This window comes from Centroberyx gerrardi, chromosome 22 (genome assembly GCF_048128805.1).
Source record: "Centroberyx gerrardi isolate f3 chromosome 22, fCenGer3.hap1.cur.20231027, whole genome shotgun sequence".
NCBI classification, from domain to species: domain Eukaryota; kingdom Metazoa; phylum Chordata; class Actinopteri; order Beryciformes; family Berycidae; genus Centroberyx; species Centroberyx gerrardi.
In genome coordinates this window covers 16,332,587-16,348,863 of record NC_136018.1, presented here as the reverse complement: position 1 = coordinate 16,348,863, position 16,277 = coordinate 16,332,587, and the positions used below count along the sequence as shown (strand labels likewise).

Genomic DNA, 16,277 nt, shown 5'->3' with positions numbered 1-16,277 from the left:
TGAACTGCTTGTCTGTTGTACTCTGTGTTGCTAAGGCAAAAGGTAACAATGTAATGAAAGCTGTGATCCTACCTTCAGGCTGCCTGGTGTCTGATAGACTGGTGTTGTCTTCTTACCCTGCTTCCCTCTTTATATAAGGTTCTGCTGACCCATACATGGAAATAGGACATGAGATTAAACATACGATTTGAAAAAGAGATCCGAACAATATGTGGGACGAGAGGTGTGGGCATGATAGACCTATGAGATCTGTTGTTGTTGCAGGAGGGAAGAGGAGGGGTTGAACACTGACTACATTTTTGGCATCATCCAGAGTTGCATCTCCTGATTTGGAGCTTAAAAGCTCATGAGTTATTTACATGATGCTCATGGAAATTAGATATCAATGCTTGTTCCCTTCTTTCTGTGTCAGTGCTGGGCTTCCTAATCATTTAGGAAAATCACATTTGTACTACAAACCTATACTCAAGGACTAAAATGGCATGTTGAGCTTTACATTTCCAGCAACATGTTGGTTAAACAACTGAGGCTGTCATGTTCTTAAGCTTTATCAGAGGTACAAAAAGGGAAGGCTAACCTTATTTGGTAGTTATTTAGTACTACTGATGTGCACTTGCAGCTGTATTGTACAAGACACTTGCATAATTATATGGTCACCCTTGAAAGCCCAATCTTTGTCCTCTATTGTCTGTCTGTTTCTATCTATCTATCTATCTATCTATCTATCTATCTATCTATCTATCTATCTATCTATCTATCCATCTATCTTGTGACAGATTTTACAGTGGTTTGTTTATCAGCCCAGAGCAAACAGCTTCCCACAATAAATTTATAGAGAATTATAATTGATTATAGAGTTAATCACTGAGAATGAATGAGACATTATCAGCTTGCTAAGGAGGGGAAGGATGGAGGGGAATGAAAATAACAAGGTGCTGAGCTAAGCCCCGTCAGGTCTTGGATTTACAACTTTCAAACAACCAAAGGTCAAGATAGCTGTCAAGAATAACGTTTGTGCATCAGGGAAAGTGCGATGTGTCTACAAGGTGATAATATGGTCCTATACATCACTGGAGAAAGTGTGACGCCCTTTATTACATATGCCACGCACTTCTCTTAACGCTGACCCTGTCTCAACTTTCACAACTCCACACCTTATGTTTAGAGTGCAGCTCTAACCTTGAGGGCATTACTGAGCTTCCAGGGTGGAACATACCACTCTATGTTGAGAGTCCCATTCTCAGCTGTCTTGCACTCGTCATAACGTCTCTCCTCCTGTCTTTCTCTGTCTACAGACAAAGACGGACTGTGCCAGGTGACGTGAGCAGCACCTCCGGTCAGATTCAGATCATCTTTCCTCTTACTGAGATGCGTGGGCTCTTTGAAAGTGAATGTGGGGACACGAGGCAGAGGAAATGCTCCTCTATAGAAAATGTCAGAAGGTACGGAGCTGATCTTCTTTCACACTTTTGTAAACTACTTCTGTAAAAAATACTATTCATTTAACATAATTTCCACCTTTCATGTACCTCATGTATTTTGTACAATACTGATTGTCCAGCAATACTTATCAGCCTTACAGTATATGACAGAAAAGATGAATCCTCCCCATATCAAAGGGTGCTGATGACTCTCAAGCATTTATTGTATGCTTGGTTTTGAGCATATTTTGGTCACTACTAACATAATGATTGAGTCATCAAATTTATCCCACTATGTATTTCTTATCTGAGTGGAGACATTTCTTCCAGGATGATGGCAAGGCATGAGTTGTCATCCAGTAATTTCAGCAGCATGATCCTGATGTTATCCATATTTCTTTAGGCTTTTACAATAACCAGATATGAGCATTTATGGACAATTCTGGAAGACACTTAGGGAAATCTTTACCCTTTATTTTGTTTATACACAATGGAAAGGGCCCCTTCAAGTCTTACTCTGCTTACACCATACTGACAGAAATGCCATATGCGTGGAATCTGTTATACGAGTGGTGGCAGATGACTTGCATCATACATGTGTGTCAAAGTTTGAAGATTTGATTTGGAAGAGTTGGAAGACACCCAGTCCCATGTAGGATGGGTACTGTAGATCAAGGATAGTCACGATGTATTTAACACTATGTCAACAAGTGTCCTTGTACTGCAGGAATTGATTTTATGGGCTCATAAAATATGAGCTTCTGGCACTTGGCCCCTGTCTGAGCTATGATTAACACTGTGTCTACTGTTGAATGTCTTTTTATACTTCAAGTCATGAGTGGTCTGTACACCACTAGCTGGCAGTATAGACATCTTTGGGCAGCTCCCGTTCACAGCTGTTCAGACCTAACTCACCGGTCAGCACTGCCAGGAAGGCAGCTTAACTGGCACACGGACAGCTATGACTTCAAAATGTACCTGTTTTTTTTATTGCTGCCCTTAATGCAGTCTTATTAGAGAGCGACTGAAATTCATATCCTATCCCAAGGTAAGAGCAATCTAGATGCCCTCTGTTTTAATTTTGTTGTTGCTGATACTGATGTTGTTTTATGTTTTATATGAATGTTGTATTCTTTGCTCTGTGTACATAAAATAAACACATTTTCACTGTAATCTCTGCCATTCTGAATGTGTCATTATCACTGATAGCATTAATGCACTCAGAGTTAATTGTATGCGTTAAAAATCATTTAATATCCAAAGACTACAAATCTGTTTCGATATACAGCCTATTCAGTAACACAGTTAACAAATAAATTAGTAAATGAGATTTTACCATCCCTCCTCCAAGATTTTTATTAATCAGTAATTTGTAGGACAAATATAGGACTGAATGTGTGTTTCCCTGTCCTTTTATGGGTTGCTATTATAGTCTCATACATACAGCAGTCAGCATATTGCAGTTACTTCATAGTGAGCCTTTGGACAATGGACAGTTGGACATGATACCATACTGTATGTGGCCAGTATCAATGTCTCCCTCTTGTGATTCTAACAGGTACAGTCGACATTTGATCACCCTTGGGTGCTATGACCACACTCAAGAAACAAATGGTAAAAAAAAACAAAACTTTAGCATTGTATTAGAATTATGCTAGTAGTATACCTCAGTTCCTTTCAAGTCCATTTCATGGTGTGCTATATATTTATTTGGTTGTTTAATTTTCAGACAGAAATTGCCATTTTGTTTTCTGGCTCTTTGTTACTTTGTTTTCCTTTGAATTGTTTCTCTGATTTATTTTGTAAGATATTAGAAGAAAGAATGTATGGAGTTCGCAGTGCAATGGCCCTCACATAAATCTGTCCATACAACACTGAATTGAAGGGAAAGCTGATTTGATAAATAAAACATACATGTCACATGCTTATTAGTAGAATCTGCGCATTTTAAATGTTTTCAAAGCATATATTCATAGTCTGAATTTTTGCAGTTTGAGAAATGAGGCCCAATATTTTATTCTGTGTACATGTTTCACGGTAGAATGTTTTTTAGATTTTTCTTTCTTTTTCATTATGGTTCATTATAAGCTGAAAAGAGCTTCATCACTAGGGTGGAATAGTGAGACCATCTCTCAAACCAGACGGCCAGCCAGCACCTGCCCTGCTGAAGTGTCCTTATACAGAGTCAACCACGGGGTCAAAAGAGACAAACAAGCCACCTCACTCTGAAGTGTCTGATAAAGTTTGATCAACTTAATGACTGATCACTTTACATTCTTGAGTAGTAAGACGTTACACAAGACTGCATACAGCTATAAATACCTTTGTGTAGCAAGTAAACAAATCTGAAACACGTAAAGTCTAATCATGTTTATAATTTAGCTTATATTTAGCTTACCTAATGTCTGTTCAACTTGTTAGTTTTTCAGTGGTCTGTGCATATTATTTTGTACAGTCAGGAATGTTTAATGTTGGTTTTCTGTAATAAAGAAATCAATACACTGACTCATTCATTTGTTTGGATTTTATCATTCTGATCACTGTGCAATAAACTGTACAGTTTATGTTCAGTTTTGAAGGTGCCCTGTGTACAGCAGTGTTGCTCATCTCCTGGGTGCCAGTCAGTACAGGAAAAAATGGAATCCAAAACTTGGTTGATCCAGTGCACACCAGACACAGACATAGACACTTTATGTGGAGGAGGTGTGGAGTGAACCTGATGAAGCAAACACATCGCTCGCTTCCTTTGTGATACTATGTAGTTTATTCATATAATAAAAACTGTCTATCTAACCTCTTCTGGTGTGCACTGGATGAACCATTTTTGGATTGAATTCAATCATATGTTTATTAAATCAATAATATTGCCAACTTTAAAATGACATATGGCTATAATTCCACAATGATATGTATAACTGTGATATTTAGACACTTGGAGAATCTTCAGTGGTCTCAGGCCAGTCCTGTGTTTTTACACAGAAACCAACTGCTGCTTTTTATAGATGTGAGCTCAGGAGAATTCCCATGGTATGTATGAAGGGTTTCATTCCAAAATGTTACATATCCATTTTGGAGGAATTTTGCTACCTGAGATTCATTGGTCTATATTTCAAAAACAAAGTAAAACAGAACAGTTGAATTACACAGTTGAATTACTTGCAAACACCTTTGGTATTAACCATCAGTTCAAGTAACTACATTGTCACTGTCTCAGGTTTAGGATAGTAAAAACAGTAACAGGGAATTTTCACCAAAATTACACCTTCTTAGAAATAACTTTTACTAACTCTATTAGCCATCAATTCATGGAGCAATCCTGTAAGTACTGAAGGTTTATATAAGCAAGAGATATTAGATTAACCTAACAAATTATAAATTATTGTTAATTATTAGTTATTATTATTAACTGCCTTCTGATCAACTTGTGTTTGTCTAAGTTTCTTTACAAGTAAACAAATCAGTAATTAGTAATAATTGTTATAATAATAATAATTGTTATAATAAAAGTTATAAAATAATGATTTACTATAATATATATATGTATATATGTGTATATCTATCTATCTATCTATCTATCTATCTATCTATCTATCTATCTATCTATATATATATATATAGATAGATATATATAATAAACTTTATTTATATAGCACCTTTCAAAACACGGTTACAAAGTGCTTTACAATAAAAACAGAACACATTAGAAGCACAGAGAGATTAGAATGAACTAAAAGCCATAAAAATAGACACATTATGAACACAAAGGGAGTAAAAACACAAAATAAAAAAATTAAAATAATAAACATGAAATTAAAAACAAATAAAAATCAAGTAAAATAAGGAGGCAGCTCAGGTAAAATCAGGAAATGCTTTCCGATAAAAGTACGTTTTAAGAAGAGACTTGAAAGAAGACACTGAGTCAGACAGCCTTATTTCCTCGGGCAGGTCGTTCCAGAGCCTCGGGGCCCTGATGGCAAAGGCTCTGTCCCCTTTAGTTTTCAGCCTGGACACTGGAAGGGACAGAAGACCTCTGCCCGAGGATCTCAAACTACACAAGTGAGGGATTAAAAGGTCTAAAATATAATCTGGAGCCAGGTCATGAAGAGCCTTAAAGGTAATCAATAAGATCTTAAAATCAAACCTAAAACAAACAGGGAGCCAATGTAAAGCGGCTAAAACAGGTGTGATGTGATCGTGCCTCTTATATCTGGTTAGAAGCCTGGCAGCTGAGTTCTGTACAGTCTGTAGTCGTTTCAAAGTGTTTTGATTAAGACAGGAGAAAAGGCTGTTTCAGTAATCAAGGCGCGAGGAGAATATATATATATATATCTATATATATATATAAAATATGTTACTGTGTCTTTAATGTGATGTTAATGATAAATTTCAGGTTAATAACCTTGAACAGCAGTAAATTAGCATCCTGTAAAATGATGTGTTGCCTGCATGACAGATAGTGTTTCTTGCATAAAATCATCACTTCCTAGCCATGCTATATTTGAAGTTGTATTATCCTGAATTTGCAATAGATTTGGCATGAACCTTTATCCCAGATGTGAACAAAAACACAACACACATAGGTGGGATTTTGATTTGCTTCAGTCTTTATTTTGCTTAGTTATCGTACATTAAGTATAGATATTTAAGGCACTGCAATCATGGGATCCACCTGTGAGCTTCACTCTTCATCATGTCCTTTCTGTGAGAGAGGATGAATGAAGTAATGAGTAACTTAATCATTTTAATAACAGTAATCTTACTGTATATTAAGCCAAGCAATATATGTATTTGTTAGTGAAAGCTATATGCTGCAGCACAGTACCCACACATTATTATTGCATTTGTTACTTTAATAAACATTAGGATAAGATGTCTGACCAATTTTCAAATGTGTTTTCAGCAACAGTTAACAATAACTGCTTAACACAGTCTAACAAAAGATAAAGGAATGTGGATGAAACTGCAGCAGCTGACCTTAGAACCAGCGTCACGACTCTTGGCTCTCATCTTGTTGACCTGAGACTCAGCAGTGTCAGCCCTCTCTTCTGCCTCATCCAGCTCATGCTGCAGCTTACGGAACTTTGTCAGATTGGTGTTGGCTAGTTCCTCCTGTGAAATCATTGAATATTGCTTAATTACTTAACAAGTGAGGGAACATACCTGAAATGCACCTACAATATCAGCAAACACCTCTACTTACAGCCTCCTCTGCAGTTCTCTTGTAAGATTTGACCTTCAGCTGCAGTTTGTCTACCAGGTCCTGAAGACGGGCTAAATTCTTGCGGTCCTCCTCAGTCTTAAATTGAATGAGAGTCATGCATTACTTTCACAATTCACAGAGGATACTGTATGTATTGGAATATGGAGTGTAAAGTATATGAATATATCTGATAGGTATCTGTTAGTATATGAATATACCTGATAGGTGAGCTCCTTGATGCGTCTCTCATATTTACGGACTCCTTTCACAGAGTCACTGCTCTTCCTTTGCTCAGCTTCTACTTCCGCTTCCAGCTCCCTCACCTATAAAAATGAGTGTGTGTTCACTTCCTGAGTCTATTCTCCCATGTGGATAGTAATGTTGGTTCAAACTGTATTAGTAACCACCACCACTGTTAAACTGTAATTTACATCTGAGGAAAGTGAACTTTAGTCACTTACCCTGGCCTCGAGCTTCTGGACCTGCTTCTTGCCACCTTTCATGGCGATTTGCTCAGCTTCATCCAGACGGTGCTGCAGGTCCTTGATGGTTTGTTCCATGTTCTTCTTCATGCGCTCCAGAACTGACTGTTTGATACAGTGGAGAGATCTGCAGATTGGTCATCATTACTCCATCCATGCTGCGTAACGCTCTTTGAGGTTAAACAGCACAGCAGGCTCATGGAGGAAGGTGAACATCGCCATGTCCTCAATTTTATCGAACTTTGGCGGGTTCTGGGGATGGACGTCAGCCTCCTTCACAGTCACTGTCTGTAGAGAGATTTAGCCAAGAGACATTACTTTGCTATTTTTTTCCAGTATCCTAATACCATGAAGTGATCTTTTGTATTTGTGAGGATGCAGTGGTTGTTGAGGAGGTAGTTGTATGAATCTCTTCCAGAGTAGTCACTTGCATTCACTTTATGTCACAAATGTTGATGAAGCATACTTACTTTTCCCTGCTCAGTTTGAACGGTGACTTTGTCCCCATCTCTACTGGTAATGGAAGCTTTAACATACTCAACCTCAGGGTCGGGCACAAAACATTCCCTTTTCATGTCAAAGGGGCGAGTCTGGGCCTCCAAACGTTCTTTCTCTGACTTTCGCAGGAAGAGAGCTGCGGTCCCAAACTCCACCATAAGGGCGTCACTGGCCATCCTGGTATCTGTGCAGTAAAAAGTAAGGACATTACATATATCCACACCCCTGTACGAAACATAATTTGTGCAACTATATTAAAACTGAAGTTTTTTCTAACATATTTGCCTAAATGAGCGCTGGAACAAGTTCCACACTTCACTTTTACTGCTGTAATTTAGATAACATTTAATGGAGATTTAGCTTGGATTCTGTCTTCTTACCTGTGGTTCAATCCCTTTGGTGAGTTGATGGAATGGATTTCTGCTGCAAATTATACAGAAAAAAATACTGTTAACTGACTGACCAACAACTTAGTGATTTTTTCTGTTAAATGAAGATTGTTTGAGTGATAATGAATATTATCCTCTACTGACAATCTGCTTTACAGTGTATGAGGGGTGGAAGTAACAAAAATTAAATGATAAAACTAGATGTGATTAAAATGCTTGTGAATTGAAAACAAGAGTGATGAAAATGCATGTGAATTGAAAAACTGAGTGATGTATTGTTAAGTGATTTGATGAAAATGCATGTGAATTGAAAAAATTAGTGATAAACTGGCAAGTGATTTGATTAAAATGGTGGTTTGATAAAAACAGAGCCATTTTCATCATTTATCACCACTTTCTATCATTCAACATTGCCATTTACCATTTAAGGCGAGCCCCAGAAGGGTGGAAGTAACAAAAATTAACTGATAAATTTAGAGGTGATGAAAATTAATGTGAATTGAAAAACACTGTGATGAAATTGCATGTGTACTCAAAAAGACCGCGATAAATTGTCAAGTGACTTGAGAAATTCAGAGGAGATTGGATTAAATAGCTCAGTGATTTATCATTTATCTGAGTAATTTTTGTTACATAAATAAACACATAAGGCCACACATGGAAGAACGCCTCTCACCTAACTTAAGAAGGTGGTGCAAGACCTTGTGCAAGCCAAGTGTTAGTTGAATTTAATGAAAATATTGAATAGGAATATGATGGATGTAATACATTATGAAATCTTTGTCCGAGGAAACACTTTTGCTATATACTCTTCATCGTGGTACCACATCACAAATCACTACCAGTCATACATCCATATTGGACAAGTTTGGGCAGCTAATAATATAACAATCCACAAAACAGAGACAGGAGAGGATCTACAGAGGCATAGAGGTGTTGGAAACTGTTGAGTCAAGGGGCCTTAATGTCTTACAGCTCCAGTGTCCAGCTGCTTAAAGGTTAAGATAGCTGTCAGGGTATCACTCTTCAAGGAAAGTGTCAAGCTACAAGGTGTTAATATTGTGATTATCATAACAAGGAGTTCCCTTCCGCTGCAGGATCTTAACAAGGCACACAAGAATCTCCTCAGATGTCAGGACTTCACACCTCAGGTTTAGCTGTGACCTCCCAGGGCCTCGAGGCCACTTCCTAACAATGTTCAATTCTCAGCTGTGTAGCTGTCTCTCAGCCAGCTTAGTTTCACAAGTCCCCACTCAGAGTGGTGTACAGTCCAAGTCATTCTCAAAAAAACAGGAATTACAAAAGATTATAGTACTTTTGTCCTTTTAGTACTTTTGCATAAATGGATCCAATTTTATGAGATACAATTTTAATGACCCCTGTGGGGAAATTTGTCTGATTGCAGCAGGAAAGAAAGAGATAAAGATGAGAATAGAACAAATGCAATTTATTGAAGATAATACAACAAATAGAGCAAGTTGAAGAGGCAAGAAGCATCTTCGTCAAGCTAATACAGAATTCCTATGGGCTTGAAATAATGATCACTAGAATTAAATAGCAAATTTTGCATTGCATTAGACATTCTCTAACTGAGTTAAATAATTCTGAGAGAAAAAATATAAAAATATATAAGGCCTTTTTACATTCATTTAGATTAGTATAAATCTCTGTCATATTCAACTCTGTAGCAGTGGCATGAAAGGTCCAATATCATTGTTTGAAGCAGAAAGGATTTCTTAAAAAGTTGTGCCAAATAAACCACTGTGTTACATATTTTTAATTACGCTTTTCCACAGAAGAGTGAGCTGTTTATCTTTTGTGATTTTTCGACCTTTTCGTCTACCCCCAAGCTATATGACAGACCCAGAGCTATAGACATTTATAGACTTTATGTGATCTCTTTTATCCCATTACTCTTTCAATTATGCTGGTTTTACCCTCCGTGCTTATCTTTTTCTCTTGTGGTGCCTTCTTGTTTTAACTTAATGATTTATGGGTATGACAATGTGTCATACTCTAGTAATATGTCTATGTCTTCTGACAAGGAGGGGATTTGAAGTTCGTTTAAAGAGAGACTGATCCTCTACAAGCTCTGAGGATTCTGATCTATATAGAGTCTGATAGAAGGTTACAAAAGTGTTGTTTATTAATAAAGGGTCAACAGTTATATCGCCATTTGGAATTTGGATACTATTAATGGCTGTTTCTGCATCCAGCTTCTTTATTTACCAAGCTAGCAACTTTCTAGTTTTCTCCCCTTGTTCATAAAATGATTGCTTTAATCTTATTAAGCTATTTTCGGCCTTAGAGGTAGAAAGTGCGTTGTATTTGGCTCTAAGTGTTAATAATTCTTGTGTATGGGCTTTTGACTTGTCTACCTCCCTCTCCAATTGTTTGATTGACTTGTCTAAGATTTGCATTTCTAAGTTGAGTTTTATTAGTTTTGGAACTAGTATAACTAATTATCTGTCCACGGATATAAGCCTTAAATGCCTCCCATCTCATAGAGGCAGAAGTCTCATCTTTATTTGTATCAAAGAAAATGTCTATATGTACTCCCAAATATTCTAAAAAACTAGGATCATTTAGCCATTTTGGATGGAGCCGCCACCTCCGAGACCCTTTCATCAGTTTTGAGTCACTATAAATAAGAGAGACTGGACCATGGTCCAAGATCACGATGGAATCATAAACACAGTCTTTCACTCTGGGAAAAAGGTCGTTGGAAACCAAAAAATAATCAATTTGTGAGTGACCTTTGGTTACATTTGAGCAACAAGAGTATTCTCTGTTATTAGGAAACAATCTTCTCCAGGGGTCACATAAATTAAGTTATTTCATAAAGTACTGCAATTTTTTCCTACTGTGTGTGTGTGTGTGGTATCAATACCAGATGAACAGTCAAGGTGAGGAGAGATTGTGCAGTTGAAGTCTCCAGCAATTAACAATTTACCTGATAGTGAGGCCAGTAGTAAGAATAGATTTTCAAAAAACTTTGGCCAGTCATCATTAGGTCCGTACAAGTTTATGTTTATTATTCTATTATTAAAACCATCCTTTGTGACTGACCATAACATTTTTTGTATGTATGTTGTGATTTATCAAGCAAACACGATTTCTACCATTAGTAATAGTGGTTACTGTAGTAGGGCAGTAGGTCAGGGATGGATGATGAGGGTGTTGCCTGAGATTAGAGTTGCCAGAAAAGCAGGGGGGTGCAGCCAGGATTTCTAGCTCCCACCCCTTCTCAACTAACACTTGGCTTGTTGCAAACATCACCGTCAAGAGACACAGGAGTTTGGTATGGTGTCCACATTATACCAGTATTTAATAGAAGCTTCATATGCAATACTCCCATCAGAGTATGGAGAAGGGATGCTCCACAATTAGAACATGACTTTGATTGGGACATGGTTTGGGATAATACTAAATTGGCCTCACAGAACCCAGACCATCAGCAAATCCATTTTAATCTTATACACAGAACCTACTTGACCCCTTAGTCTTCTTGTGACTGTATGTTCAATGACTGTCCTTGATTAAAAAACATTTGATCACAAAAAAGACACACAGGAGTTATCCCTTATAGTCTGACCAGAGGAGAATACACCAGCTCTACTCTGTCACTCAGTCATTGTAGATGCCACAGCATCGGGGTTGGCAGACGGTTAGTGCCCTACACCAGTCTGTCATCATGTATGGAAATATGAAAAAGTGCTGATTTGGGGTTGTTGTGTGTCCAGATCAAGACACAGACAATTGTTGCTCCCATCAAAGATTTAGTTATGTGCTTAAAGAAATGAGTTTGGTGTGTCTTTATTTAGGTAATCTTGACCTGTTGTCTCATTTAGACAAGTTGTGGCACCAATTGCCTCAACTGCACATTGTATAGCATGTTTGCCAATGTTTCTACATTCAATAGAACTAGAGGGTTTTTTTTAAGAATTACATTTTTGACATTACTATTGTTCTTCCTCTAGCAAGCTTAAGTTCTAGGATCAGCAGTATTTCACATAGACAAGTTACAGCATCAGCAATACTTACCTAGCAGAACAATGCGTGATATTGTATATCAGAAAGAATATGCATTACTTTGATAAATGTGTAGGCTAAAGGAGTGATCTAGCTGGCTGAAGCAGAAACCATCTTGGTATAAATGCATTTGCAACGTAAACTTAATACCTACCCCATAAACACTGCACTAGTTCATCATTACGCATAAAGAAGAGCTCCTGTTTTTGCCCACTGTTTGCATAATTGGCCATACTGGATTCACAGCCATAAAGAATTTACACCCGCTTACAGACTTTAACATATGTAATGTACTCCAGTGGGATGGCTACAATGGGGTTGAGCCTCGAAGTGTTGAGTGCACTGTAGCTGTTGCCGTCCTTCACGCTGGTGAACAATGAGGTGTAACCCGACCTGTCTTGCTCACTGCACGTTGTCTCCTTCCCTTTGTCCTTCAGTACAAAGATAACTCGCTGACATTCCTGCCGAGTGCCGCTCTCTGATTGAGGTGGACAGCTTGAGAGGTGCGTTTTGATCTGTAGGTTAAATAGCAACACATGCCATGCCCATAAAAGTCTGGTCACTGCGATGCATTTTACTCATAGCGTACTGTCCATGACATGCTTTATAATATGGGTGACCACTATGCCCCTAACACCAATGCCACTGTGGCTTTTGCAGTAATAATACTTTTGATTCTAGTTGAAATACAAAACTCATATCAGCAAGCAAACTTACAACCTTCAATTTTTGTTGTTCTTGGGAGTTTTTCCTTGTTCTCATTGAGGGTTTAAGGATGTGGGGGTTTTATTTATTGTTTCGTAATGTGGGCTTTGTGAAGCCCTTTGGGACTGTACTGTGATTAAAGGCTATACAAATAAGCTTGACTTGACCTCTGATTGGATGGACAGGGAATACTTTTGACAGACGACCCGACTGTGGCAGCAGGCTGATCTTGGGGATAAGAGGTTACAATAGCAAGCAAAAGGTCAAGATGCCAAGTCAGTCAGCAGTCAGGATAGAATTTCCTCAGACTTTAACACCATCTTTATTTATTTGACCTGAGCATTTTAGTTGTTTAACCTTTGGAGGTATAAAAGGAAACCGGAACATTGCACTGGACTGCAATGTTCTGGTTTAGCTCTGATCAAGGAGCATATTTAGTATGCGTCCAATTACTGCTCAGATTCATATTTTTTTCCCCCTGTAAGTAAGTATATGTACTTCTTTCCTAATACTCCATGCATCTCCATTTCTGGGAGCATGGGTTTATTAGGTGACTGAGGAATAGCCGTTTTACCAGCACAGGGCTGAATCATCAATAAGTAAAGAGTGTTAAAGCTTATTGATTAGGTTCTCAAAAGAGGTCTGTGGTGAATTTCTAGCTGTCTAGAAACCTTTCCTCCTGTCTTGTTGGCATGTTGATCTCTCTCTCTCTCTCTCGTACAACTTGTCTGACCACCAGACCCTTCCTGAAAACCTTTCTCCATTTCTAGGTAAGAAACAAGAGGTCTACTCATGTTATAGTAATATATATAATTTCCCTGTTTGCCTTCCTACTTAGGGTTAGGGAAGTACACTCCCTGTACTTCATTTACAGCATGTCAAACACCTCCGACACTTACTGAATACAAGAAATAGAAATGCTGAATAGCTCAGTTATGTTCCTTTGCTGCTAATTACTACCTTACTTCATACACTGAGGGTCAGTTGGCCTCTTGCAGAGCTTCACCTCCAGGACAGCTGGCAGATCACATTTTCACAGGGAGAGGGAGGCATTTGCAAAATGGATTAGAGATCAAACGGCAGTTCACACTGAGATATGTTCAGATTATGTCTTCAGTGTTGTCACGGTTGTGCCATCTTCACATTTCAAAATCTCTATAAACGTAGCAGGGACAGTCTTATGGCCCAGAAATTGTTTGTATAAGAAATCATTTGTAAACAATATACCTTATGGGGCTTATGGGGTTCCTAGTATAGATTGTATGTCATTTCTTTGCCGTTTTTGTGTGTAATATGCATTATGTTGTAAGTGCAGTGTATATTTTAATGTGTAACATAGTTATGTGCACTATTATGTTACTATAACTGTAATATGTTTCTTGAACCACCATCTGTGTATGCACTGTAGGACCGTTTCAGAATGCAGACAGGCCTGTAGAGACAATAGAGCTTGACTCTGGCCTGAAAATACAACACCTAAAAATAAATCAATCTAAACAAACCGAGTCTGAGAGGTGTACGCTTTCGTGAGCCAAAAGCGGACTGAGGCCATAATTTACTACTAATAAATTGCTAAGAGTAGTATTTTTCAACAATATTCTTCAAACTGAGACTGTTGGGTTTTGGCATAAACGTCAAACTCTTATTCTTTGCTTTATGGCTCATAGCTTTGGTTTTCATATAGTTGCAGCAGATTCAGATTCATAAGAACTAAGAAAAATACGAAAATAAGAAAAATGCCCATGTCTTACTTTTTTAACCAGTTTTATTTTACATTAAATCAGGCTATAGAGTTAACATAATTGCATCACTGTCATCATTTAACAGATCACCAGTGTTGTCAGACATCTTATTACTAGAGTCAAGTTAATCATAGTGATAATAATTATCAGTGTATAAGTATTAAGACTTGTTGAGTGCATTGTACAGAAAAAAAAACTACCAAAGGCTGACAGAGGAAGAAGTCGTCAGCAAAGGTGAGTGTCCTCGTCCTTCATCATTCCTCCATTGACTCGTCATCATCAGACTCCAAATTAAACAAGCCCCGCCTCCTCTTCCCATCATGGACCCACACAAGCATGACAGGACTGAATCTGTCTGCACAATACAGAAAAACTCTAAGAATTACCCAACACACTAGCATTCTTGTAGCAAGACAACCAGCTCTGGTAATTCTTCAATGCCCTATGCAGTATGGCGCCAGCTGGAACACTGAAATGAAGAAGCCATGATACAAACGAGTATGAGGAGGCGGGGCTTGATTTTGGAGCTCTGGGGCCCTCTTCAGCTACCATTCAAGCCTTATATTCTCACATGGAGCATCATCATGGGGCCCTTTCCTTTCTCCAGCATCAACAAACATCCAGGCAAAATAACAGCTGACCTCTTGTCGAACTGACAAAATATATGCACCTGGTTATGCAAGTCGCCGTTTCAACTAGAAGTCCACTTCTGCTGTAGTGTGTACGTACCCGTCTATTCTCTTGCAGCTGAGACTGGTCATCTAGAGAGGTATTGTGTAACTATAAGCTTCTGAGGAAATACAGAAAAAGACAAGCCCTTCACTGCTTCCCAACATGCAGAGATTAGCAGATAGGAATGTTGTGACAATTAACAGCTGACTGCTATTTGCTTAGAGACATCAGAAAATGGCAACTTCATTCTATGTCATCGTTTCTAAGGATGTGTCATCTCAACCCAATTTAAGTCTTTAGCTTAATAGTTAAAAACGTGAGGCCTCTGCTTAATTCTTTGATTTTCTTAAGCAGGGCCTCTGGTTAGGAAGGTCTCACAGTTCAGACCATTCTGCTTATTAACAACATAAATAGCATATAAATATTGCTGGCTCCAGGCCAGATTTAGTAACTGCATTCATACAGTTTGATCAACACCTTACTGTGTTTGAGAACAAGGCCATTTTGTTCTTTTTTTTGCTTCTGATCGCACTATTGAGTTAACAGACGGTGCAATAATAGTGTTTAGTTGATTAAAGTTCACAAAACTTTCCCTTACATTTTAAGAGTATCGTCAAATTAACATCAAGCAATGCAAGTTCCGCCACCATCTTTAAAAAGGCTCTTGCTAAGCACTCCGTCACGCCAGCTTTGCACCACACGTTTCCACTGCATAGCGAACGTTTTCCAGCCGCAGGGTCTGCTTTAACTAAACTCAGATCCCCCCAGAAGTTAAAGAAACTAAGTCTATGGTATTTACAAGGCATATTCCATGAAACCCACCCACCCCCTCCAGTGTCTGTCACAACATGCGTCCCATCGGAGAACTGTAGTCCATAATAGTCTTTTCCCTGCTTGGAGTACCAGATGGGAGGGGTTTACCACATTAGCACAGTTTAGATAGGGTCAGGTAAGTTGTACATCACAGCAAAGTATACAAAACTGACTTGCGCATACTTTGCTTTGATTGCGTAAACTTCCTGGCGCTCATTACATTGTCGTACATGGCAAACACCACAAACCTTTCTAAGCAGGTTAAAACGAAGGCTAAGAATTACTTGCAACTAGCCAGGTCTGGTCTGGAGTGTCAGTAGTAA

General features: G+C 38.3%; 1 protein-coding gene across 1 annotated transcript; it reads right to left on the bottom strand.

Annotated features, from left to right (window-relative positions):
* Positions 1–6,086: 6,086 nt before the first annotated feature.
* On the bottom strand, positions 6,087–7,193 carry LOC144543509 (myosin heavy chain, skeletal muscle-like). Its single transcript, XM_078291545.1, has 5 exons — positions 7,083–7,193; positions 6,840–6,944; positions 6,622–6,717; positions 6,396–6,530; positions 6,087–6,120 (listed from the first exon to the last, which is right to left on the bottom strand). The coding sequence occupies exons 1-5, from the start codon at positions 7,191–7,193 to the stop codon at positions 6,100–6,102; spliced, it is 468 nt and encodes a 155-aa protein (XP_078147671.1). The 3' UTR covers positions 6,087–6,099.
* Between the last annotated feature and the right edge of the window lie 9,084 nt (positions 7,194–16,277).